Raw genomic sequence first — 25,634 nt, forward strand, 5'->3', positions numbered from 1 at the left:
TGTAAAGCAAGAGGTATTGACATTGCTTTTAAAATGTGTTGTTTGTGCATTATAGCTCTTCAGAGGCATTTTACACCAAGTGAGTTCCTCAAGGGAAGGGGAAGGCACAGAATGTCATTTATCCCCTGGTTCATTTCTTATTAAAAAATAAAAAACTTTTACTAGGCCCTTGTGAGGCTCTAGGTGCTTGTTAAAAAAGATATAGTAAAACATTAAAATATGGCAAATTTTAAAATAGAGATATGAGGCAAAAATAGAGTGGTCTTCACACACACTCTTCACTCCTTGTCCATTTGAAATTTCAACCACTCTAAGAGATAGCTCAAAGGTTATTGTCTCTGTAAATGTCCTTTCTGTGCTCCCAAATCAGCACTCACTACCCACTTTCTGCAAATGATTGTTTTCTTATTTGCACAGATGCAGCAATTTTAGCACCCAGCAGGCTGCAATATAGGTCTTTCTAACAGGTCTCTTGACTCTATGTCACATACAGAAAATGATAGTATTTCCCCAGAGTAAACAGATGAAGCCACCCTAATATCTAGTGAAATACACGTCTGGGTTCTCCTTCAACCTATCTGTGATCCACCAGTGTACATAAAATATGAACTGGGAAGTGCTTCTGTAGACTTTGACCTCCTAATACCAGGGACCATGTGATATGGTTTAGCTCTGTGTCCCTACCCAAATCTCATCTCAAATTTTAATCCCCATGTGTCCAGGGAGGGACCTGGTGGGAGGTGATTGGATCATGGGGGTGGTTTTCTCCATGCTGTTCTGGTGATAAGTGAGTCAGGTCTCATGAGAGCTGATGGTTTTAAAGCGTGGCACTTTGTTGTCTTGCTCTCTCTCTCCAGCCACCTTATGAAGAAGGTGCCTGCTCCCCCTTTGCCTTCTACCATGATCGTAAGTTTCCTGAGGCCTCCCCAGCTATGCAGAACTATGAGTCAATTAAACCTCTCTGTTTATAAATTACTCAGTCTCAGGTAGTATCTTTATAGCAGTGTGAAAACAGACTAATATACCATGTCTTATTTATTCATCTCCATATCCACAGAGCCTAGTATGTTGCGTTTTGCATAGCTGGTCATTAGTGCATGCATTAATTCATGTCAGCAAATACTGTATTTACTGAGTGCTCACTATGTAACACTCACAGTGCTAGTTATTAGAAATACAACAGTGAATTAAATAGACATGATTTTGCCCTACGGTTTGGTGGAACAGAGTAATATTAAACAAATAATCCTACAAATAATTATAAATTTTAACAACTACTCTGAAGAAAAAGAACTGGGTACTATGAATGATATGGAAATACTTGAATGAACAAATGAAAGAAAGAAAACACTGTATATTTTATATTTCAATATTCATTCACTGAAAGGTATACTATATAGAGAAAGAAAGGGAATATTGTGGGCTCTCTCAGAATGGCATAAGAATCTCATAAGAAAATCAAAATCCTGTGTTCTGGCCACTATGCTCCTATGATACATCCTAAGATCTCATGAGTTTTCTGTGGTCCTATCTCATGGATGATTCATTCTTAACTTATTTAACGACAACTGAAAGTTCTAGAGTATTTTTCTTGTTATTGTTGTTTGTTTAATGTGCTGCCATAAATCCAAATCTCTCATCTTGTACTCGTGCAATTGGTTATTTAGATCCAAGTAGGTGGTTTTGTGTTTCTCTCTTCCTCCGTTAGCTTTCATCTTGCTAGATTTGATCTATCAATTTAACCTGCTCAAATCTTGTGACTCCCAGTCCTGATCTCATATGTCTGTTTCCCTTAACATCAGTGGCCATGACTTCCATGATGGAATGTCCATATTCCATTTTGTTGAGTGCAGGGTTTTTTTGTGTGTGTGTCGGGGGGGATTGGGGGATCATCTTGGCAATACATATCAGAACCATAAAAAATGTCTATATCCTTTGCATTTGTGATTATACTTCTAGGAACCTGCCCTAGTGAAAAATACCAAATGAGAAAAAATTTCATGAAAGAAACTGTTTCTACTCCATTACTTATAACAGTGAATGGCAGTTTTAAAAATCCTAACATCTTATAAGGGGCCTGATTAAGCTTAGGTTACTGTAATGAGAGCAGGTTTTCCTATGAACTCAAAGAGAATTCCTGAGAACAAGTTGCAATAGCCTTTTATTTTTAGAAAAGTGTGTCAAAAGCCCTTTTAGGTTCTAACATGGCTCAGAACCCATTAAATGCCACTAAATATTTATTGTTAATGTAGAGATCACAAAAATAGTTTAAAAACAGGTGACTATGAATATAAAAGACTATTAAAAGATACTTGTTTGGTGTTGATCTGCTCTTCTCAGACAAATATCCTTTTGTTTCGAGACTTTTTTCCTTTGATTGGCAGTGTTACCTAAACTAGTTGATGCCTGAAGGACTTAAATTAAAAATAAAACAAGGCAATGAATAGTATTATAAATCAGCAGCTTAAATTTTAGTGCAAATACTGTGCTTAAAATTCTGTCTCTAAATATTCATGTGCCTACTCTGTCCTGTTCATAGTTGCTGTCAGGGATACTCCGAAGGGAGACAGATTAAAATCCTGCTCTGTAGAGCTTACAGTTCAGTGGAAGGTGACAGATAACACACAAGTTAATAAGTAAAATAGCATGCCAGGTGGCAATAAATGCAATGGAAAAACACTAAGTTGGGGAGAGAGAGAAAGAGTCTAGCTCAGGGATGGGAGGAGGAATGAAGTGCCTGATAGGACGATCAGGGCAGGCCTCCCTGGAAAGGGACCGCTGATCAGAGACCTGAAGGAGACAAGAGAGTGAGCTGGGCAGCTGGCTGGGCCACAGCATTCCAGGGAGCAGTTTTTGGTAATATAATTTTTAAGGATTGGTAGTTACTTTTGTACAGGCAATTGAGTCCCTGAGTTCCTTGCCACTTTCACCGAGTCAGCTATCTCATCAAAGAGAGTCTCTGTGTTTTCTGATATCTAGTGTGTGCCAATGCTGCTGTGCTGGAACCCGCTGTTGGGGCCAGAGCAGGTAGCCCCACCCCCTTCTTCTCGGCCTTCTTTGGAGAGGTGAGAGCTGTAATTCTTACTCTCCCTGGTACTAGGAAGCCCATTCCCTCGCCACTAAGTCTAAGGAGGTGCAAGGCAGCATTAAAATTTGCTTTTGTTGTGTTTGTATTCATGAGTCTGTGTTCTCTGTATAAGGATTCACTCATAAAGAAGCAAAGTAACCCTCTCTCAAAGTCACTTTTAGAGCCACAAATGTAATCTTTAACCAAATTTAAAGAATATTTAGGGGAGGCTGGCAAGATGGCTGAATAGGAACAGCTGTGGTCTACAGCTCCCAGTGAGATTGATACAGAAGGCAGGTGATTTCTGCATTTCCAACTGAGGTACCCGGTTCATCTCACTGGGACTGGCTGGACAGTGGGTGCAGCCCACAGAGGGTAAGCCAAAGCAGGATGGTGCATCACCTCACCTAGGAAGAGCAAGGGGTCAGGGAATTTTCTCCCCTACACAAGGGGAGCTGTGAGGGACTGAGCCTGAGGAACTCCGGCACAGATACTGCACTTGTCCCATGGTTTTCACAACCCATAAACCAGGAGATTTCCTCTGGTGCCTACCCAACCAGGGCCCTGGGTTTCAAGCACAAAACTGGGTGGCCATTTGGGCAGATGCTGAACTAGCTGCAGGAGTTCTTTTCTTCCATACCCCAGTGGTACCTGGAACAGCAGCGAGACAGAACCGTTCACTCCCCAGAAAGGGGTGCTGAAGCCAGGGAGCCAAGTGGTCTGGCTCGGCAGGTCCCGCCCCCACGGAGCCCAGCAAACTAAGATCCACTGGCTTGAAATTCTCGCTGCCAGCACAGCAGCAGTCTGAGATGGACCTGGGACGCTTGAGCTTGGTGGAGGGAGGGACGTCCGCCATTGCTGAGGCTTGAGTAGGCAGTTTTACGGTCACAGTGTAAACAAAGCCACTGGGAAGTTCGAACTGGGTGGGGCCCACTGCAGCTCAGCAAGGCTGCTGTGGCCAGACTGCCAGATTTCTCTTCTCTGGGCAGGATATCTCTGAAAAACAGGCAGCAGCCCCAGTCAGGGACCTATAGATAAAAACCCCATCTCCCCGGGACAGAGCACCTGGGGAAAGGGGTAGCCATGGGCGCAGCTTCAGCAGACTTAAACGGCCCTGCCTGACGGCTCTGAAGAGAGCAGTGGACCTCCCAGCACAGCGTTCAAGCTCTGCTAAGGGTCAGACTGCCTCCTCAAGTGGGTCCCTGACCCCCGTGTATTCTGACTGGGAGACATCTCCCAGTAGGGGCTGACAGATATCTCACACAGGAGAGCTCTAGCTGGCATCTGGCAGGTGCCCCTCTAGGATGAAGCTTCCAGAGGAAAGATCAGGCAGCAATCTTTGTGTTCTGCAGTCTCCGCTGGTGATACCCAGGCAAAGAGGGTCGGGAGTGGACCTCCAGCAGTCTCTAGCAGACTGGTGGCAGAGGGGCCTGACTGTCAGAAGGAAAACAAACAAACAGAAAGGAATAGCACGTCCACTCAAAGACCCCATCTGAAGGTCACCAACATCAAAGACCAAAGGTAGATAAATCCACAAAGATGGGGATAAACCAGCAAGAAAAGTTTGAAAATTCCAAAAACCAGAATGCTGCTTCTCCAAAAAAGGGTCACAACTCCTCACCAGCAAGGGAACAAAACTGGACAGAGAATGAGTTTGATGAACTGACAGAAGTAGGCTTCAGAAGGTGGGTAATAACAAACTCCTCCAAGCTAAAGGAGCATGTTCTAACCCAATGCAAGGGAGCTAAGAACCTTGAAAAAAGGTTAGATGAATAATTGCTGACTAGAATAACCAGTGTAGAAAAGAACATAAACGATCTGATGGAGCTGAAAAACATAGCACAAGAACTTCCTAAAGCATTCATAAGTTTCAATAGCCAAATCGATCAAGTGGAAGAAAGGATATCCGTGATTAAAGAGCAACTTAATGAAATGAAGAGAGCAGACAAGATTAGAGAAAAAAGAATAAAAAGGAATGAACAAAGCCTCCAAGAAATATCGGACTATGTGAAAAGACCAAATCTATGTTTGATTGATGTACCTGAAAGTGACGAGGAGAATGGAACCAAGTTGGAAAACACTCTGCAGGATATTATCAAGGAGAACTTTCCCAACCTAGCAAGACAGGCCAACATTCAAATTCAGGAAATACAGAGAACACCACAAAGATACTCCTCGAGAAGAGCAACCCCAAGCAGATTCACCAAGGTTAAAATGAAGGAAAAAATGTTAAGGGCAGAGAGAGAGAAAGATCACGTTACCCACAAAGAGAAGCCCATCAGACTAATAGTAGTTCTCTCTGCAGAAACCCTACAAGCCAGAAGAGAGTGGGGGCCAATATTCAACATTCTTAAAGAAAAGAATTTTCAACCCAGAATTTCATATCCAGCCAAAGTAAGCTTCATAAGAGAAGGAGAAATAAAATCCTTTACAGACAAGCAAATGCTGAGAGATTTTGTCACCACCAGGCCTGCCTTACAAGAGCTCCTGAAGGAAGCACTAAACATGGAAAGGAACAACTGGTACCAGCCACTGGAAAAATATACAAAATGGTAAAGAACATAGACACTATGAAGAAACTGCATCAACGAACAGGCAAAACAACCAGCTAGCATCATAATGACAGGATCAAATTCACACATAACAATATTAATCTTAAATGTAAATGGGCTAAATGCCCCAGTTAAAAGACACAGACAGACAAATTGGATAAAGGGTCAAGACCCATCAGTGTGCTATTCAGGAGACCCATCTCACACGCTAAGACACACATAGGCTCAAAATAAAGAGATGGAGGAATATTTACCAAACAAATGGAAAGCAAAAAAAAAAAAAAAAAAAAAAAGCGGGAATTGCCATCCTAATTTCTGATAAAACAGACTTTAAACCAACAAAGATCAAAAGAGACAAAGAAGGGCATTACAGAATGGTAAAGGGATCAATTCAACAAGAAGAGCTAACTATCCTAAATATATATGCACCCAATACAGGAGCACCCAGATTCATAAAGCAAGTTCTTAGAGACCTACAAAGAGAAGTAGACTCCCACACAGTAATAGTGGGAGACTTTAACACCCCACTGTCAATATTAGACAGATCAACGAGATAGAAAATTAACAAGGATATTCAGGACTTGAACTCAACTCTGAACCAAGCAGACCTAATAGACATATACAGAACTCTCCACCCCAAATCAGCAGAATATACATTTTTCTCAGCACCTCGTCACACGTACTCTAAAATTGACCATATAATTGGAAGTAAAACACTCCTCAGCAAATGCAAAATAACAGAAATCATAACAAACTGTCTCTCAGAACACAGTGCAATCAAACTAGAATTCAGGATTAAGAAACTCACTCAAAACTGCACAACTACATGGAAACTGAACAACCTGCTCCTAAATGACTACTGGGTAAATAACAAAATTAAGGCAGAAATAAAGATGTTCTTTGAAACCAATGAGAACGAAGACACAACGTACCAGAATCACTGGGACACATTTAAAGCAGCGTGTAGAAGGAAATTTATAGTATTAAATGCCCACAAGAGAAAGCAAGAAAGATCTAAAACTGACACCCTAACATCAAAATTAAAAGAACTAGAGAAGCAACAGCAAACAAATTCAAAAGCTAGCAGAAGACAAGAAATAACTAAGATCAAAGCAGAACTGAAGGAGACAGAGACATGAAAAACCCTTCAAAAAAAAAAATCAATGAATCCAGAAGCTGGTTTTTTGAAAAGATCAACAAAATAGATAGACTGCTAGCCAGACTAATAAAGAAAAGAGAGTAGAATCAATAGATGCAATAAAAAATGATACAGGGGATATCTCTACTAATCCCACAGAAATACAAACTACCATCAGAGAATACTATAAACACTTCTATGCAAATAAGCCAGAAAATCTAGAAGAAATAGATAAATTCCTGGACACATAAACCCTCCCAAATCTAAACCAGGAAGAAGCTGAATCCCTGAATAAACCAATAACAAGTTCTGATATTGAAGCAGTAATTAATAGCCTACTAACCAAAAAATGTTCAGGACCAGACCGATTCACAGCTGAATTCTACCAGAGGTACAAAGAGGAGCTGGTACCATTCCTTCTGAAATTATTCTCAACAATAGAAAAAGAAGGAATCCTCCCTAATTCATTTTATGAGGCCAGCATCATCCTGATACCAAAACCTGACACGGACACAACAAAAAAAGAAAATTTCAGGCTAATATCTCTGATGAACATCAATGTGAAAATCCTCAATAAAATGCTGGCAAACCAAATCCAGCAGCACATCAAAAAGCTTATACACCATGATCAAGTGGGCTTCATCCCTGGGATGCAAGGCTGGTTCAACATACACAAGTCAATAAATGTAATCCAGCATATAAACAGAACCAAAGACAAAAACCACATCATTATCTCAATAGATGCAGGAAAGGCCTTTGACAAAATTCAACAACCCTTCACGCTAAAAACTCTCAATAAATTAGGTATTGATGGGACGTATCTCAAAATCATAAGAGCTATCTATGACAAACCCACAGCCAATATCATACCGAATGGGCAAAAACTGGAAGCATTCCCTTTGAAAACTGGCATAAGAGAGGGATGCCCTCTCTCACCACTCCTATTCAACATAGTGCTGGAAGTTCTGGCCAGGGCAATCAGGCAGGAGAAGGAAATAAACGGCATTCAGTTAGGAAAAGAGGAAGTCAAATTGTCCCTGTTTGCAGATGATATGATTGTATATCTAGAAAACCCCACTGTCTCAGCCCAAAATCTCCTTAAGCTGATAAGCAACTTCAGCAAAGTCTCAGGATACAAAATCAACGTACAAAAACCACAAGCATTCTTGTACACCAATCACAGACAAACAGAGAGCCAAATCATGAGTGAACTCCCATTCACAACTGCTTCAAAGAGAATAAAATACCTAGGAATCCAACTTACAAGGGATGTGAAGGACCTCTTCAAGGAGAATTACAAACCACTGCTCAATGAACTAAAAGAGGATACGAACAAATGGAAGAACATTCCATGCTCATGGGTTGGAAGAATCAATACCATGAAAATGGACATACTGCCCAAGGCAATCTATAGATTCAATGCCATCCCCATCAAGCTACCAATGACTTTCTTCATAGAATTGGAAAAAACTACTTTCAAGTTCATATGGAATCAAAAAAGAACCCGCATTGCCAAGTCAATCCTAAGCCAAAAGAACAAAGCTGGAGGCATCACGCTACCTGACTTCAAACTATACTACAAGGCGACAGTAACCAAAACAGCATGGTACTGGTACCACAATAGAGACATAGATCAATGGAACAGAACAGAGCCCTCAGAAATAATGCCACATATCTACAACTATCTGATCTTTGACAAACCTGACAAAAACAGGCAATGGAAAAAGGATTCCCCATTTAATAAATGGTGCTGGGAAAACTGGCTAGCCATATGTAGAAAGCTGAAACTGGATCCCTTCCTTACACCTTATACAAAAATTAATTCAAGATGGATTAAAGACTTACATGTTAGACCTAAAACCATAAAAACCCTAGAAGAAAACCTAGGCAATACCATTCAGGACATAGGCATGGGCAAGGACTTCATGTCTAAAACACCAAAAGCAATGGCAACAAAAGCCAAAATTGACAAATGGGATCTAATTAAACTAAAGAGCTTCTGCACAGCAAAAGAAACTACCATCAGAGTGAACAGGCAACCTAAAGAATGGGAGAAAATTTTTGCAACCTACTCATCTGACAAAGGGCTAATATCCAGAATCTACAATGAACTCAAACAAATTTACAAGAAAAAAACAAACAACCCCATCACAAAGTGGGCGAAGGACATGAACAGACACTTCTCAAAAGAAGACATTTATGCAGCCAAAAAACACATGAAAAAATGCTCATCATCACTGGCCATCAGAGAAATGCAAATCAAAACCACAATGAGATACCATCTCACACCAGTTAGAATGGCCATCACTAAAAAGTCAGGAAACAACAGGTGCTGGAGAGGATGTGGAGAAATAGGAACACTTTTACACTGTTGGTGGGACTGTAAACCAGTTCAACCATTGTGGAAGACAGTGTGGTGACTCCTCAGGGATCTAGAACTAGAAATACCATTTGACCCAGCCTTCCCATTACTGGGTATATACCCAAAGGACTATAAATCATGCTGCTGTAAAGACACATGCACACGTATGTTTATTGAGGCACTATTCACAATAGCAAAGACTTGGAACCAACCCAAATGTCCAACAACGATAGACTGGATTAAGAAAATGTGGCACATATACACCATGGAATACTATGCAGCCATAAAAAATGATGAGTTCATGTCCTTTGTAGGGACATGGATGAAACTGGAAAACATCATTCTCAGTAAACTATCGCAAGGACAAAAAACCAAACACCACATGTTCTCACTCATAGGTGGGAATTGAACAATGAGAACTCATGGACACAGGAAGGGGAACATCACACTCCGGGGACTGTTGTGGGGTGGGGGGAGGGGGGAGGGACAGCATTAGGAGATATACCTAATGCTAAATGACGAGTTAATGGGTGCAGCACACCAACATGGCACATGGATACATATGTAACAAACCTGCACATTGTGCACATGTACCCTAAAACTTAAAGTATAATAATAATAATAATAATAATAAAAGAAAAAAAAAGAATAAAATACCTAGGAATACAACTTACAAGGGATGTGAAGGACCTCTTCAAGGAGAACTACAAATCACTGCCCAAGGACAAAAGAGAGGACACAAACAAATGGAAAAACATTCCATGCTCATGGATAGGAAGAATCAATATCATGAAAATGGCCATACTGCCCAAAGTAATTTATGGATTCAATGCTATCCCCATCAAGCTACCACTGACTTTGCTCACAGAATTGGAAAAAACTACTTTAAACTTCATATGGAGCCAAAAAAGAGCCTGCAACAGCCAAGACAATCCTGGGCAAGAAGACCAAAGCTGGAGGCATCATGCTGCCTGACTTCAGATTATACTACAAGGCTACAGTAACCAAAACAGCACAATACTGGTACCAAAGCAGATATATAGACCAATAGAACAGAACAGAGGCTTCAGAAATAATACCACACATCTACAACCATCTAATCTTTGACAAACCTGACACAAATAGGCAATGGGGAAAAGATTCCCAATTTAATAAATGTTGTTGGGAAAAATGGCTAGCCATATGCAGAAAACTGAAACTGGATCTCTTCCTTACACCTTATACAAAAATCAGCTCAAGATGGATCAGAAACTTAAATGTAAGACCTAGGACCATAAAAATCCTAGAAGAAAACCTGAGTACCATTCAGGACATAGGCATGGGCAAAGACTTCATGTCTAAAACACCAAAAGCAATGGTAACAAAAGCCGAAATTGACAAATGGGATCTAATTAAAGTAAAGAGCTCCTGCACAGTAAAAGAAACTACCATCAGAGTGAACAGGCAACCTACAGAATGTGAGAAAATTTTTGCAATCTATCCATCTGACAAAGGGCTTATATCCAGAATCTATAAAGAACTTGTTTACAAGAAAGAAAACAAACAACCCCATCAAAAAGTGGGCAAAGGATATGAACAGACACTTCTCAAAAGAAGACATTTATGCAGCCAACAGACATACGAAAAAAATGCTTATCATCACTGGTCATTAGAGAAATGCAAATCAAAACCACAATAAGATACCATCTCACACCAGTTAGAATGGTGATCATTAAAAAGTCAGGAAACAACAGATGCTGGAGAGGATGTAGAGAAATAGGAACGCTTTTACACTGTCGGTGGAAGTGTAAATTAGTTCAACCATTGTGGAAGACAGTGTGGTGATTCCTCAAGGATCTAGATCTAGAAATACCATTTGACCCAGCCATCCATTACTGGGTATACATCCAAAGGATTATAAATCATTCTACTATAAGGACACACACAAACGTATATTTACTGTGGCACTATTCACAATAGCAAAGACTTGGAACCAACCCAAATGTCCACCAATAATAGACTGGATAAAGAAAATGTGGCACATATACACCATGGAATATTATGCAGCCATAAAAAAGGATGAGTTCATGTCCTTTCCACGGACATGGATGAAGCTGGAAACCATCATTCTCAGCAAAATATCACAAGAACAGAAAACCAAACACTGCATGTTTGCACTCATAAATGGGAGCTGAACAATGAGAACACATGGACATAAGGAGGGGAACATCACACACCAGGGTCTGTTGGGGGGTCGGGGGCTAGGGGAGAGATAACATTAGGAGAAATACCTAATGTAGGTGACGGGTTTATGAGTGCAGCACACCACCATAGCACATGTATACCTATGTAGCAAAACTACAAGTTCTGCACATGTACCCCAGAACTTAAAAAAAAAAAAAGAATATTCAGAGTGACTGTAGTTAACAACAATGTATTGTGTATTTCAAAGTAGCAAGAAGAGAGTATTTGAATTGTTCCTAACACATAGAAATGATAAATATTCAAAGTGATGAGATACCTCAAATATTTGACTTGATCATTACACATTCTATATAGATAACAATATCACATGTATCCAACAAATATGTTAAATATTATGTATCAATGAATATTAGAATTTTGTGGTTGTTAAGCCCTCAAAGTCATCATATTTGAAGTGAAGGTGTTAAACAAAAGTCTTTATGTATTTGTTAAATCACTATATATATATTTAATTACAATGGCATTTGTCCTTTCTGATTGTTTGCTTATGTTTCAATGGATGACTTCTTGACTTTCAGCAACAGAGGTCAGTTTATGGGATGATGACAAGGAGGACTCCTTAGGCTTCATGAGGACTATCTCGGTTTTCCTCACCACCCTATCCCCAATGCCTAACTCAGTGCCTAGTGCCCAGCAGGCACTCAACAAATGCTACTGAATAAATCAATGACTCCAAAGATAACAGCTTTGGTACAGAGAGAAAATACTTTCATGATAGATTTGGAAGGGACAACATGGGGGCCACATATCATAGGAGCAGGTGAAGTAAGATGAGGGGCATGGGCTATGATTCCTTCCCCCAAATCTCTGAGACAATTGGAACCCAAGTGGAGTGTGCATTTTGATGGCACAAGGGTAGGGCAGGGCAGGGGTTAGGAGATAATGTTTGAGAAATAAGAAACTGGCACAGTGTTTGGACCCTTGAGATGCTGGACTGTCTTGGTCAACTTACTGAACTCCTTGGGGACTCAGTTTCATCATCTGAAAAATGAAGATAACAATACTGATCACACAAGGTTGCTACAAGAATTAAGGGGGAAAAAAAGCTAATGCATATAAAGCACCTGGCACAGAGACTGTCATAAAAGTCATAGTGGGCCCTTATTTTTTCATTGAACAGGCATATACTAAGAGATGGCATACACAGTAGTCACAGGCAGGTACGCAGAGACAGACTGCTGGGATCTGAACCCCAGCTTTATCACTTAGAACTGGGCATCTTAGGAAAGTTGCTTAGTTGTTCTTTGCCACAAGTTTCTCTTCTGTGGAAAACAGGATAATAATGCTTACCTCATCATGTCACTCTGAAGATAAACTCAGTTAACAAATGTAAACCACTCAGAACAGTATCTGGCACACAAGCACTATTTAAGTATTAGCTATTGTCGTTATCATATGCTAGGCATTTTCATATTCTTATCCCACTTTGATCCCTCTAGGGCTGGTGGAAACAATGAGAGAATAGATAGGAACAGACAGATGTGCTGACGTGATGATGGAGGACATCCCGTTAGATGGGCTGGTCTATGTCTCATTAGAATAATGGGTCCCAAATCTGAGCATGCATCAGATTCACCCTGAAGGCTTGTTAAAACACAGGTTGTGAGGGCCCCACCCTCAGAGTTTCTGATTCAGTAAGTCTGGATGGGCTTGAGATTTTGCATTTCTAACAAGTTCCCAGGTGTCGCTGATGCTGCTGGTCCTGAGACTGCATTCTGAGAACCACTGCTGTGTAACAAGAGAGGATGTCTGAAGCTCCAAGAGGAGGAAGAAGGGAGGATGCATACAGAGATAGGAGTTCAACAACAGTCCTAAATAGGACTGAGGTATGGACACTAGCAGAAAGAGTCAAATGTTCATCCACTCATTCAGCAAATATTTATGCACTGCCCACTATGAGCAGGGCCCTGTATTCACCAATCAGTTGCAAGAACAAGGATCAAGCTAAGCAGAAACAACTGTGAGTCAGAGAAGACTATCAACTTACTGAATTTAGCCAGAACAGTGCTGCTATGGTTTCAATGTGTCCCCTAAAGTTTATGTGTTGGAAACTGAATCCCCAATGCAACAGTGTTGAGAGGTAGGGCCTAACAAGAGGTGATGAAGTCATGACGGCTCTACCTTTGTGAATGGATTGTGGTTATCATGGGAGTGGATTAGTTATCTTGAGAGTGGATTTGTTATAAAGGTGAGTTTGGTCCCCTCTTGCTCTCACCTTCTCTTACCCTTCTGCCTTTCCCCATGGGATAATGCAGCAAGAAGGCCCTCATAAGATGCAGGTACCTTGATATGAGACTTCCCAGTCTCATGTCAAGTAAGTGAAATAAACTTCTATTATTTATAAATTATCTAGTGTCAGGTGTTTTGTTATAGAAACACAAAATGGACTTAAACAAGCACTAAACAAGCTTAGGCAAGTTATTTAATCTCTCTAGTTTCAATTTCCTGGTCCAAAAATGGGGATAATAGTTCCTACGTACTAGGGTTGTTTTGAGAATTAAACAAAGATAAACTAAAGAAAGACAGGATAAACTAAGATAAAGTAAAGCACTTAGCATAGTGTCTGGCATATGGTATGTACCCAACAAATATTGGCTGTTGCTAGTATTATTATTGGGTCACCCTTTCAGATACGTGCCAAGCGGTTCTTTGCCATAGAAGGACATTACAGTGAGCGTGGAATTAAGTCTCACCAGGCCCAAAACATAGAATCCCAGAGAGCAGAAAAATAATTTAAATCACAGGATTAAAAATTACAACCTGGCCACAAGGATTAAAAGATGCCTTTGGATAAGGGAGGTATTTGGGTCAGGGTCCTCCACAGAGCCCACAAATTGTACCAGAGTCTCCAGCAGCCAGCTATGGGTATAAGTATTCTTCCTGAGTTTTTTTCTTCTTAGTTTGCAAATGCCAGATAAAAATGAATTCCAGAACAATGGACATCTGAGATGAGAAGTAATTACAGCAAATTTGGCCAGGCCTCCTCTTAGGATCACTCCAGTCCTTCTGGGATGTGTTCTGACAACTTTCCAGCTCTTTTCTAAACCTCTGAAAGGGGATGACGTTCCTACCACTTCCCTTGGAAGAATTTTCCACAGTGAAATATGACTCACTGTCGGGGTCCTTGTCTGTGCGATTCCCTTTCTTTTCTTGACCCACTTTTGTCTTAGTGTGCCCTTTCATGCAAAGTCAAATGAAGCCTCCCCTTGAGGAGGTTGTTCTGTGAGGACTGACATTTAAATACCATTACCACCTCTTAAACTCGGCCCTGTTCATTTGGCCAAGTAAAGCATGTTTAATTCTTTTAATCTTCCCTCATAAATCAATCTCTACATTCCCTTAATAGTCCTTCTCCTGTGCTTTGAACTCCCTCCAGCCTGGCGGTCCTGAGCTCTTGTTCCGTTTACACTTGAGAATTAACCAGTCAATCACGAAATGCCTGTGCAGGCAAAACAGCCAGGCCTAGCCAGGGCTCCAAGTGATCTCCCCACGCTTGGCTGCTGAAGGACACTGTGGGCCCAGAGAAGAGCCCCGTGATCTGCTGAGACAAAGCAAGGCCTGCCTAGTGGCCAACCTTGCTCAGATAGGTGTGCGGCATTTGCTGCTTGCTCCATGATGACCCTTTCAAATGGAACTGGCCCAGCTGGCCAATGGTCAAGGGACTGCATGGGAAGCCACCTGAGACACTTGTACCTCTCCAGCCTCTACCTCCCAGGGCAGGGAGGGCCACTGAATAAGCCCAGGCAGGGTCTTACCTGGAAGGTCCCAGCATGGTCTTCTTCCTTATCACCCTCTCTGTTCTCTTTGAGGGCAATTAATGTGAATCCTCTGAAGTAGGAGGGAGGAGCAGCTGAAAGTGTTACTGCAGAGAGAGAAGAAAGCAGGTTTTAAGTATAAGAATCAATTGTTGTCCATTTGTCAAATGGGATAGACCTGAGTTCTCCATCAATATCCCAGACCTGTGAGTTACAGAGGCCATGCACAGTGGGGAGGCCTTCATCCATTGAGGTGAGAACTCTTACCCTCTTCACCCAGCTCCCTCTTGCATTTCAGAACCTGTTAAATATCTGAGCTGCTGTCTTACTTGGGGATTCTTGAACCAACCAGGGATGTGGTGAGCTCTCTCCCAATAACCACAATTTGATAAAGATAGTCCCTGGTCAGAAACTCAATCTTGACAATTGTCTAACATTACACTTCCATTAGATTGGCCCAAGAGAAAACTAGTTCTTCACAGCACAAAATCCCAAAATCCTGTAGGATGACCTTTGTGGCAGAGGCTGCTGTGTGTTCTTCAAAACATATTTCATTTTTCTTGTGGAAACAGCTACACCGCATTTCCCAGCCTCCTTTGCAGTTAAGTCAGCTTTATAACCAAGTTCTGCCAGTGGAAGTCATGGACAGACATGATATACAGTAGCCCCCTGCAGATAAGGCCAAGACACATGCCAAGACCCCAAGTGGATGCCTGAAATCATGGATAGTACCAAACCCTATGCTTACTATGGTTTTCCTTTACATACATACTTACATACATATGATAAAGTTTAATTTATAAATTAGGCACAGTAGGAAATCAACAATAACTAGTAAGACACAATCATTATAACAATACTCAAAACAGCATGCAATTTAAAACTTATGAATTGTTTATTTTTGGAATTTTCCAATTAATACTTTTGGACCACAGTTTACTGCAGGTAACTGAAACCACAGAAAGCAAAACCTCGGATAAGGAAGTACTGCTATACTCTACTTCCAAGCCTGACCTGGACAAGCTTTCCACATGACCCTGCACTCTCACTCTCCTGCCTTTGCCTGCTTAATGCAGGGTCCAGCAGAAGACTCTGATGTCCCAGGAGGAGGGCCATGGAACCACAAGAGGGAAGAAAACTGGGGATTTTAAACAATCCCACAGAAAATCACCTACTGACCAGAAACATCCATACTGTACTTTGCATGAGCTGGAAATAAACTTATGTTGTGGAGGGCCACCTGTTACAGCAGCTGGAATTGTAAGTCTGTTATACTCTTCCTTCCTACATCTACCCAGGAAATGATTTTTCCATTAAAATCTAGCTTGGCCGGGCACGGTGGCTCACACCTGTAATCCCAGCACTTTGGGAGGCTGAGGCGGGTGGATCACAAAGTCAGGAGTTGGAGACCATCCTGGCTAACACAGTGAAACCCCGTCTCTACTCAAAATACAAAAAATTAGCTGGGCGATGTGGAGGGCACCTGTCGTCCCAGCTACTTGGGAGGCTGAGACAGGAGAATGGTGTGAACCCGGGAGGTGGAGCTTGCAGTGAGCCGTGATTGCGCCATTGCACTCCAGCCTGGGTGACAGAGTGAGACTCTATTTCAAAAAACAAAAACAAAAACAAAATCTAGCTCAAGGGCCTTCTCGACAAGGCAATGGTGGTCCTCCCTCCCATTGGACTCCCAGTCTCCTGAGATGGAAATCTTTAATTGCAGTATTTTTTTGCACTGAATTGCAATTCTTTGTTGATTCGCCTTCTCCACTGGACTGTGCTAATACAGGAGAGGGGCTGGGTTTTCATTCTCTTTTTATCCCCAGAACCTAGCACAGAGCCTGGCATCTAATAGATGTTCAATTCAAGTTTCTTTAAATTGATGTAAATTGGGATTTAAATTACTTTACTGCCTGCATAAAAGTGCTAAGATTCTGGACATTAGATATGGAGTTATAGACTATTAGAACTTCAAGGGATCTCAAGTATCTTCTAATTCAGCCCTCCAATTTCACGAATAGAAAAGTAAAACATAGAAAGGTCAACAGACACACCTAAGATCATAAAATCATCCAGTGGGCAACTTAGGGTCAGAATTGAAGGCCCACTCTCCTCAGTTTAACACTATACCCATGGCTTCACAAATCGAATATATTCATCACGTTATGGATCTTCCACAAATATTGACTGATTATTAAGTTTTTAAACTTTAAAAAATCAATTCATTTGACATATAATATTTGTGAATATGATATGCAGCCTCCTGTTGAAGAGGAGCATTTAGTCTTCCAAATTCCTTAAACTAGTTTTAGCCTTGAAAATGAAGTGCCCTAAAACTCCAACAAATAAAACCACTATCTTGGATAACGTAGCAGCTGCCCTTGAGCCACCAACAGAATGACACAGCAAAGAACTCTAAGACATAAAGAAGGTAAATGACATGCTGTGATTGGCTGGTTCATCCCACAAAAGTAAAGGAGCTACTGATGTCTATAAAAGATCATATAGAAAAAAAGGAAGAAGGGGCTGGGTGCGGCAGCTCATGCCTGTAATCCCAGCACTCTTGGAGGCTGAGGTGGGTGGATCACTTGAGGCCAGGAATTCAAGACCAGCCTGGCCAACATGGTGAAACCCCATCTCTACTAAAAGTACAAAAAATTAGCCGGGCATGATGGCACATGCCTGTAATCCCAGCTACTCACGAGGCTGAGGCAGGAGAATTGCTGGAACCCGGGAGGTGGAGGTTGCAGTGAGCCGAGATTGCATCACTGCACTCTAGCCTGGGTGACAGAGCGTGACTCTGTCAAAAAAAAAAAAAAAAAAAGGAATGAGGGGAAAAAAAGCACAATGAAGCAAAGAAGAGTAAGAAAAGTGTGGTGTTCAGTGTCAAGAAAAAAATGGTGGTTATGCTATCAGGGGACAGAGTTGGGAATCTCTGAAGGACAGACAGATAGCCAAAAAGCAGTCTTAGACTCTCTAGGGTGAGGGTGGGTGGTCTTCAAGGCCATTATACACAATTCTGGAGGAAGGCGAACAGAGGACAAAGTAACAAACAGTAAGGATATTCCACCCAGATTTCTTCAAATACCTTTTTACCATTTTAATGTGACCCTGGCACTAATATATTTCTGCTTCCCGTGGCCAGCACCCGTGGCTCTTGTGTCCCTGGTCCTCAGGTTACTGGAGCCTACTCTGCCTAAGATGAAAGGTCCAGCTGCCTTGCATCAGGTGAGGACAATTCTCAGAGGCACTTTACACTCCAAAATGGCCCCACAGGATCTGACTGAAACTACCTGAAGGGACCATGGCTGGGATCGCAGGCTGGCAGGACACCTTCCCAGTTGCTGTCCTGCTTCCCCCACTCTTTTACTAGTTTCCCCTGGGAGCACTTCCTTAAAAGAATCACTTGCATCTGAATCCTCACCTGAGGCTTGTGTTATGGTTTAAGATATGTTGAAGTTCTAACCCATACTTGGGAATGTGACCTCATTTGGAAATAGGGTCTTTGCAGATGCAGTTTGTTAAGATGAAGTAATGCTGGATTCAAGTGGGCCCTAAATCCCATATGACTTACATCCCTATAAGAAAAAGACACAGAGACACACAGCAAAGAATGCCGCAAGATGACAGAGGCAGATATTACAGCCATGCATTTCCAAGCCGCACAAGGCTAAAGCCTGTTGACAACCACCAGAAGCCAGGCGAGAGGCACGGAACCAACTTTCTCTCAGAGTTTTCAGAAGAAAACAACACCGCCGGATACCTTGATTTCAGATGTCTAGCCTCCAGAAATATGAGAGAATAAATTTATGTTGTTTCAAGCCACCAATTTATGGTAATTTGTACAGCAGTCCTAGGAAATGAATACAGCCAGCCTCTGGAGAACCCCAGCCAAGACAGATAATCCCTGCTCCACAGCCACTGCCTTCAGGACAAAGCTCAAACTCCACAGACCAAGAAGCCCTCAGGCTCTGCCTCTCCAGCTTCACTAACCATGCTCCCATTCCCCTGCCATACTACATTTCAATCCTTGGATTCACTCTCTAGAAGTTTCCTGAAAATCCATGTCATGTCGCCCTATTGTGTTTTTTCACGAGCTACTCATATACCTTGGAATAGTCAAGCTCCTCCATTCTGCAAACTTCAGAAATCAGCCAAATCTCCACCCTTTGTGTAATGTTTCCTCTGATTTCCCCATAAAGACCTGGGTGCTCTTTCTCTTGGACCATACTGAAATTAAAAATACCTACATAATGGGCATAGTAACAGCACTTACCTCGAAGTATCAGTGCAAGGTATAAATGAAGTAATATGTGTGACGTCTTTAGTAAATATGAACTCATTATTATCAGTGATAAGAGTATCAAATTAGATTATATTTTGTGTTTATGTGTTTCTTTACACATTTGTAAGACCTTCAAGGGTAAGAACCCATCTGAGCTCAGCACAGTGACCAGTGCGGAGTTGATGTGCAATTAAATTTACTTGAGTGTTCATAGACTGGTTGGCTCAGTATTGCTAAAGATGTCAATTATCCTCAAATTGATCTATAGGTTTCATCAATCTAAATTAAAATCCCAGTATGCTCTTTGTGATATTGACAAGCTGGTTCTAAAATTTATATGGAAATGCAAAGGGCCAAGATTTTCCAAGACAATCTTAATGAAAGAAGTGCAAAATTGAAGGGCTTATATTCCCAGATATCAAGACTTATGCAGCTACAGAACCTAGGCCAGTGGACTACAGCAAGGTAAGAAAAATGGGCCAGTTGATCAGTTTAGGGTCCAAGAAAGTTGCACAAATATACAGAAGCTTGATTTATGACAAAGGATGTATTAGGTTGGTGCAGAAGTAATTGCAGTTTTGGCCATTAATGGTTTTGCCATGGCAAAAACCGCAATTACTTTTGCACCAAACTAATACATCAGCGCAATGGAGAAAAGATAATCTTTTCAGTAAGTGGTGCTAGGACAACTGAATGACCATGTAGAAAAAGGTAAATCTTGGCCCTTAACTCACATCATACACAGAGTAAATTCCACATAGACTGTAGAGCTAAATGTGAAAAGCAAAACAAAGTTTTAAGAAGGCAGCATGAAATGAAATGCGAATGACCTTGGAGTAAGAAAGATTTCTTACATAGAGCATAAAAAAGCACTCACAATAAAGGAGAAGATATATAAATGGGGTGATATCAAACTTTTGCTCATCAAAAGATATTATTAAGAGTGAAGAAGCAAGTCACAGTGTCAAAGAAGATATTTGCAACCATATAACCAGAAACTGACTTTTATCTAAAATATATAAAGAACTATTTCAGATCAATAAGAAAAAGAGAGACAACTCAACAGAAGAAAAAAAAGAAAGACAAATGCACAAACTAATACTTCACAAAAGAAGGTGCCCAATGGCCAATAAACATATGCAAAGGCTCTCAACCTCATTAGTCAACAGGGAAATAAAAATTAAATCTACAATGAAATAGTACTGCATATCTAACAGTTTGGCTAAATTTAAAAGAATTAACAATCTCCAGTGATGTTAACTAGAACTTTCACACACTGTTTATAGAAGTGAAAATTAGCAATTTTGCTGCTAAATTCTTCATCAGTGTTTACTGAAGCTGAACATACTCTTACCCTATCACCCAGCAATACCATCTTAAATCAACAGAAATGCATATATATGTGCACCAAAGATACCTATATTAGTAGTAACATTATTTGTAGTAGCATCCAAGTGGAAATACTTAAATGCCCATCAGCCCTAGTATAGGTATATAAATTGTGGCATATTCATATAACCAAATGCCTCACAGTCAGGAAAATGAACACACACTGCCACATGCAACATGGATAAATCTCACAAACGTAATCTCAAGTGACAGAAGACAGGCACAAGAGAATACAAATGGTATGATTACATTTATATATATTTACATAAAGCTCAAAAACAGGCAAAGTAATTCATGGTGCTAGAGGTCAGGATAGTAGTAACATGTACAGGAAAGGGAGGGAGTGCAACATGCAGGCAGCACAAGGGATGCTGCTGAAGAGCTAGTCATGATCTGTTTCTTGATCTGGGTTCTGGTTACATGAGTATATTCAACATGTGATAATTCACCACACTCTATCATTTGTAAACTTTTCCTTATGTAAGTTATATTTCGATTAAAAGATTCCTAAACAATGTTTCTGAATGATAAATATCCAAACTTCTGTACATCTGTGCAGTGTGCTTAAAGGGCTAATCATAAACTCAGCTTCCCATAATACTGCATTCCTGTAGGTACTAGAAAACTAAGGTTGTACACTACCCTATTAAATATAACACAAGAGATAGAGGCTCTGGAAGCTGAACTCATTGTCGGGTTTTAATCCATAATTATCATTGGTGATGATGTTATTACACAGTATAATTTGAAGGAATAGAGGAGACTCTATCTTTCCAGAGAACCTCATTATACAACTTCCTTTTGAAAGGCACAAATGTGCAGTGTTCTGAGTCCCAGTAATAACCTAAAATGACTGCTTGGCAGTAAATAATAGAATCTTCTCTCTAATGACTCCTCCCAATTGCCTCCCCTGAGAGGCTATTAAGAGATCCAAGAAATTAAAGAAAAATGCTTATGAAGGATTAAAAAAAAGGAATTCCATTCAGAGCCATCTTGTGAGTATATACGGGGAACTGATTAAGAGCAAACATTTAGGATTAGAATCCCAGAGCTACCACTTATGTGATCTCTGGTAAATTACTTAATCTATTTCCTTATTTTTAAAAAAAGGTTGATGATATCGCCTTTCTTATAGGAACGTAGAGTTAAATAAATATTTATCCCAGTGCCTGGAACATGTAAAGTGTTCAAGAATTTTAAGGGATAATGATGCTAATGATGGTAGTAGTATTTATGATGGTGATGGTGATGGTGGTGAGTGGTGATGGTGATATTGGGGATGAAGATTATGATGAAATTTGTGATTATGATAAAAGATCATAATGCTCATCAGGCTGATTACCCAACAATGTGTTTCAAAGAGCTGGTCCTCAGGAACAATGATTGAATCTCCAAAGAAAAACTCTAGTAGGTGCCAATGAAGGACCACTGCGAGGATTGCAACGGAGAGAATTGGCTTTGGGGACGATTCTTACAAGTTCAGGTTATGGGGAGATTTGGGTAAGTCCTTATAATAAACCAAGGCTTCCTACAGCCCATGACACTCAAAATAGAGTGTGCCGTGAGGACCTCCCTGCCCCTTTCACCCCCACACAATACCTCTTTACTTTTCTGGAATACCTCTCACCCAATTTTAGTTCAATATGTGTTTATGAAACTATTTATTAAATGCTTGTCTCCTCTAATAACCTGTACTCTCCATGAGTGCAGAAACAAATTCTGTCTTGAACTCCACTGCATCTTTAGTATCTAGCATACCACTTTACACACAGTAAATGCTCAATATATACTTGTTGAATGAATGAACAAAAAAAGGTTTTATTTGTCTTAAATGCATAGTTTTCTCATTCCTATTCTGGTCCCTTTTCCAAAGTTCCCATGGGTTACCTTGAACAATACTGCAACCTCCCTCATCCTTTTATCTTTACTGAGCATTTGGTCTACAGTAGCTCAGTGCTACAGCCCTGGAGACAGAGAGTAAAAAAGACACGGCCTCTGCTCTCTAGGAGCACACAGTCTAGTACCTGGGGGAAAAAATCTATCAACAGATATTTTTTATAACATGTGAAGTGTGTTATGGAGGTATGAACAATGTGTTCCGGGGTTGCAGAGGAGAGAACATCTGCGTCTATCTGGGTGAATTCGAAGAGGCTTCAAGGAGGAGGTAGTATCTGTGTTGTAAGTTGAATGAAGAATAGGAGTTTATCCAGTGAACAAGGGAATCAATGGCATCCCATGTAGCAGAAAGGCGTGATGGGCCAGTCTTGGCCCTGGAAACCAGAACTGATTCTGTATTTCCTAAGTTGCATTCTGGGAGGAAGGGTGTGATAAAAGGCTTGGTGAGGAAGATAAGCAGGGAGAAGATGATCAAAGGCCTTCAATGCCTCGATAAGAAGTGTGGATATCACCCGGGGGCGGGGAGATGAGGCAGTACTGAAGGGCTTGAGCTAGGAAATTTCATATTCAGATTTACGGTTTAGGAAGATCAGGCTGGAGGTTGTGTAATTATTGAATTACAGCTTTGCCCTAAAAGCCACATCAGTAACAAAGGCCTGCCTTATTTATATGAAGACTGATATTTCACACTAGAGCCTGGCCTCAAATCCCGACCCAGGGCAGAGTTCTTTCCATCCTTGGGTACACTTACCCTACCTAATTACCAGATAGCTTTCTGGGTCTTTCGGTGTGTCAACCTTCTAACAAAAACTCTAATAAACTATTACCCAAATTCATCTTCTATGCCTATTACCCTCACTGGATCTTGTCTAGTTCCATCTTCCTCCACACTCTGTCTCTTGGGTTTCAGAATTATTAATAGAACTCCAACCTCAATGAGAAGACTCTGAGTCCCAGCTCCATCCTATGGCCAGCCCCTGCCATCCACCTGCTACGTGTTACCGAAATGCCCCAGTCTTGCTACACATCTCAACCACAATGCACATCAGCTTCTGCTTTAACTTATAACACGGAGTTATAAAGACTGTTGGGACATTAAGTTAGTCACAGTGCTCCCCTTTCTATTCTGCACAACTTCCAGAGCTCTGAGGAGCTGCAACTCATATATTTCTATTTAAAAATTTGGCACAGTAATTCAGGCCACCTAGCCAGGGTCAGGCAAGAAAAGATTTGCTGGTGATGGCCTGGAAGACTGGAAGGCAAGACTGAGAATCCAAAAGTGACCGATGAGGATGGTGGGGTTGGATTATGCTGTTCCCCTGGATGGCCTTCTTCAGCCAGTGCTCTCAGCATCCCCAGGCAGAGATGAAGTTTCTCCCACTCAAACTGAAGATCATGCATACTTAAATTTGTAAGGGTCATTTTTTTATAACAGACATAGCTAACAGACTTGGTTCAAATTTCCCTGTTTATTATGTGTAATTTTGGGCAAGTTACTCAAGCTCTCCTTGTCTACATGTCCTTACCTGTAAAACGGCAGTAATATTTAATAGTATTTACCTCCTGTTGTCATCATGACAATTAATGAATTGGTAATAGGAAGTATACAAAAACATTTGCTAAATCAATAAAATATATTAAAAAATAAATCAGTCTCCTCTGTGAAATAAGGATCACAATTATCATCTCGTGGATTTGTCATGAGGATTCAACGAAATAATGCAATGAAGCGCACTGCAGCAGGTCAATAAAAGTTAATCCTTTCCCCTTTGTGTGGCCTCGTCGTGGAACAGCTCAGAGGTGGATGAATGGGTCCTGAGCTGAACAACATGTGGATAGCAGGAGGAATAATGGGAAGGATGCCTCTGGGGAGGTAGAGATGTGTCAGCCAAGAGAACGTAGCTAGGAATGCGGATGAGGGCAGGAAGCTCTGGGGGACCCCCACTGCTGCCCCTACTCTGACCCTATAGTCACTGGGGCTTCCAATCACAGTTCATCCTCCATCCTCAAATATCAAGTCACAAAAGTGACTGTGATCCAGATCCAGTCTATCTCCATGCCATTGCCCTGGGCATGTGACCCACACGGGACTAATCACAATCTTCCCTGGGATGTTTCAGTTTGTAGTTAGAAGGAAAGGGGCTTTTCTTTTAGTCCCAGGATGAGCTAAGAGGATCTTCACTGAAGGTTGCTGGCAGCTATCCTCCCTGTTATTTGGAGAAAGTTTATCTGTGGTAAGAAAAAATGAGGACAAAACACAGCCAAGAGATTGAGGATGGAAGGAGCAAGATGGAGAAGGTGGAAGCGAGGGACAAAAAAGATAGAGAGCAAAGGAGGGAACAGGGGACAGAGAGAGAGAGAGATGGAATGACCCCATTTGAGTCACTAGATCCATTTATGCCTGAAGCAAGAGTCACCCCTGGGCTTTGCAAATACGGGAATCAGTGCATTCCCTTTTCTGCTTTAGTTAGGTTGACTTTGTTCCTATCACTTGCAGTAGAAAGAGTCCTGACTAATTTTGAAGCAAAGAAAGAAAACACTCTGCCTAAACTAAAGAATCACCAGCAGGCTCAGGAAACAGTATTCAAAACTAAACTGAGGTGGCTTATGGTGGGGGTGGCAGTTGGTATGTAAATGTCATTGGGATGACAGCAGATCTGTTGACTTCAAAACTATTTAGCTAAATATCAGCTTTAGGGAAAGACTCTAAGGAATGTCAGAGGGCTCTATCCTAGACTCTGAGTTGCTCAATATTCTTATCAACTTCATTGATAAAGACTTACAAGACCTTCTTATCAACATTGTGCATAATCCAAAATTAGATTATGTGAATAAATCACTCGGGACCAAATACAGATTCATGAATGGCTGACAGCTACAGGGATGGATCCAAACATGCTGGATTAAATCTAACGATAAACCATGTCAAATTTTATGTTCAAGGACCAT

The 25,634-nt window shown here is 41.0% G+C and overlaps 1 protein-coding gene across 1 annotated transcript in view; it reads right to left on the reverse strand.

The window, feature by feature from the left end:
• SPON1 (spondin 1) overlaps positions 1-25,634 on the reverse strand; it is a 309,159-nt gene that overhangs the window by 273,809 nt on the left and 9,716 nt on the right. Inside the window, exon 2 of the mRNA XM_055282345.2 lies at positions 15,119-15,225. Within this exon, the coding sequence (XP_055138320.1) occupies positions 15,119-15,225 (107 nt within the window). The remainder of the gene's footprint in view (positions 1-15,118; positions 15,226-25,634) is intronic.

This window comes from Symphalangus syndactylus, chromosome 6 (genome assembly GCF_028878055.3).
Source record: "Symphalangus syndactylus isolate Jambi chromosome 6, NHGRI_mSymSyn1-v2.1_pri, whole genome shotgun sequence".
NCBI classification, from domain to species: Eukaryota; Metazoa; Chordata; class Mammalia; order Primates; family Hylobatidae; genus Symphalangus; species Symphalangus syndactylus.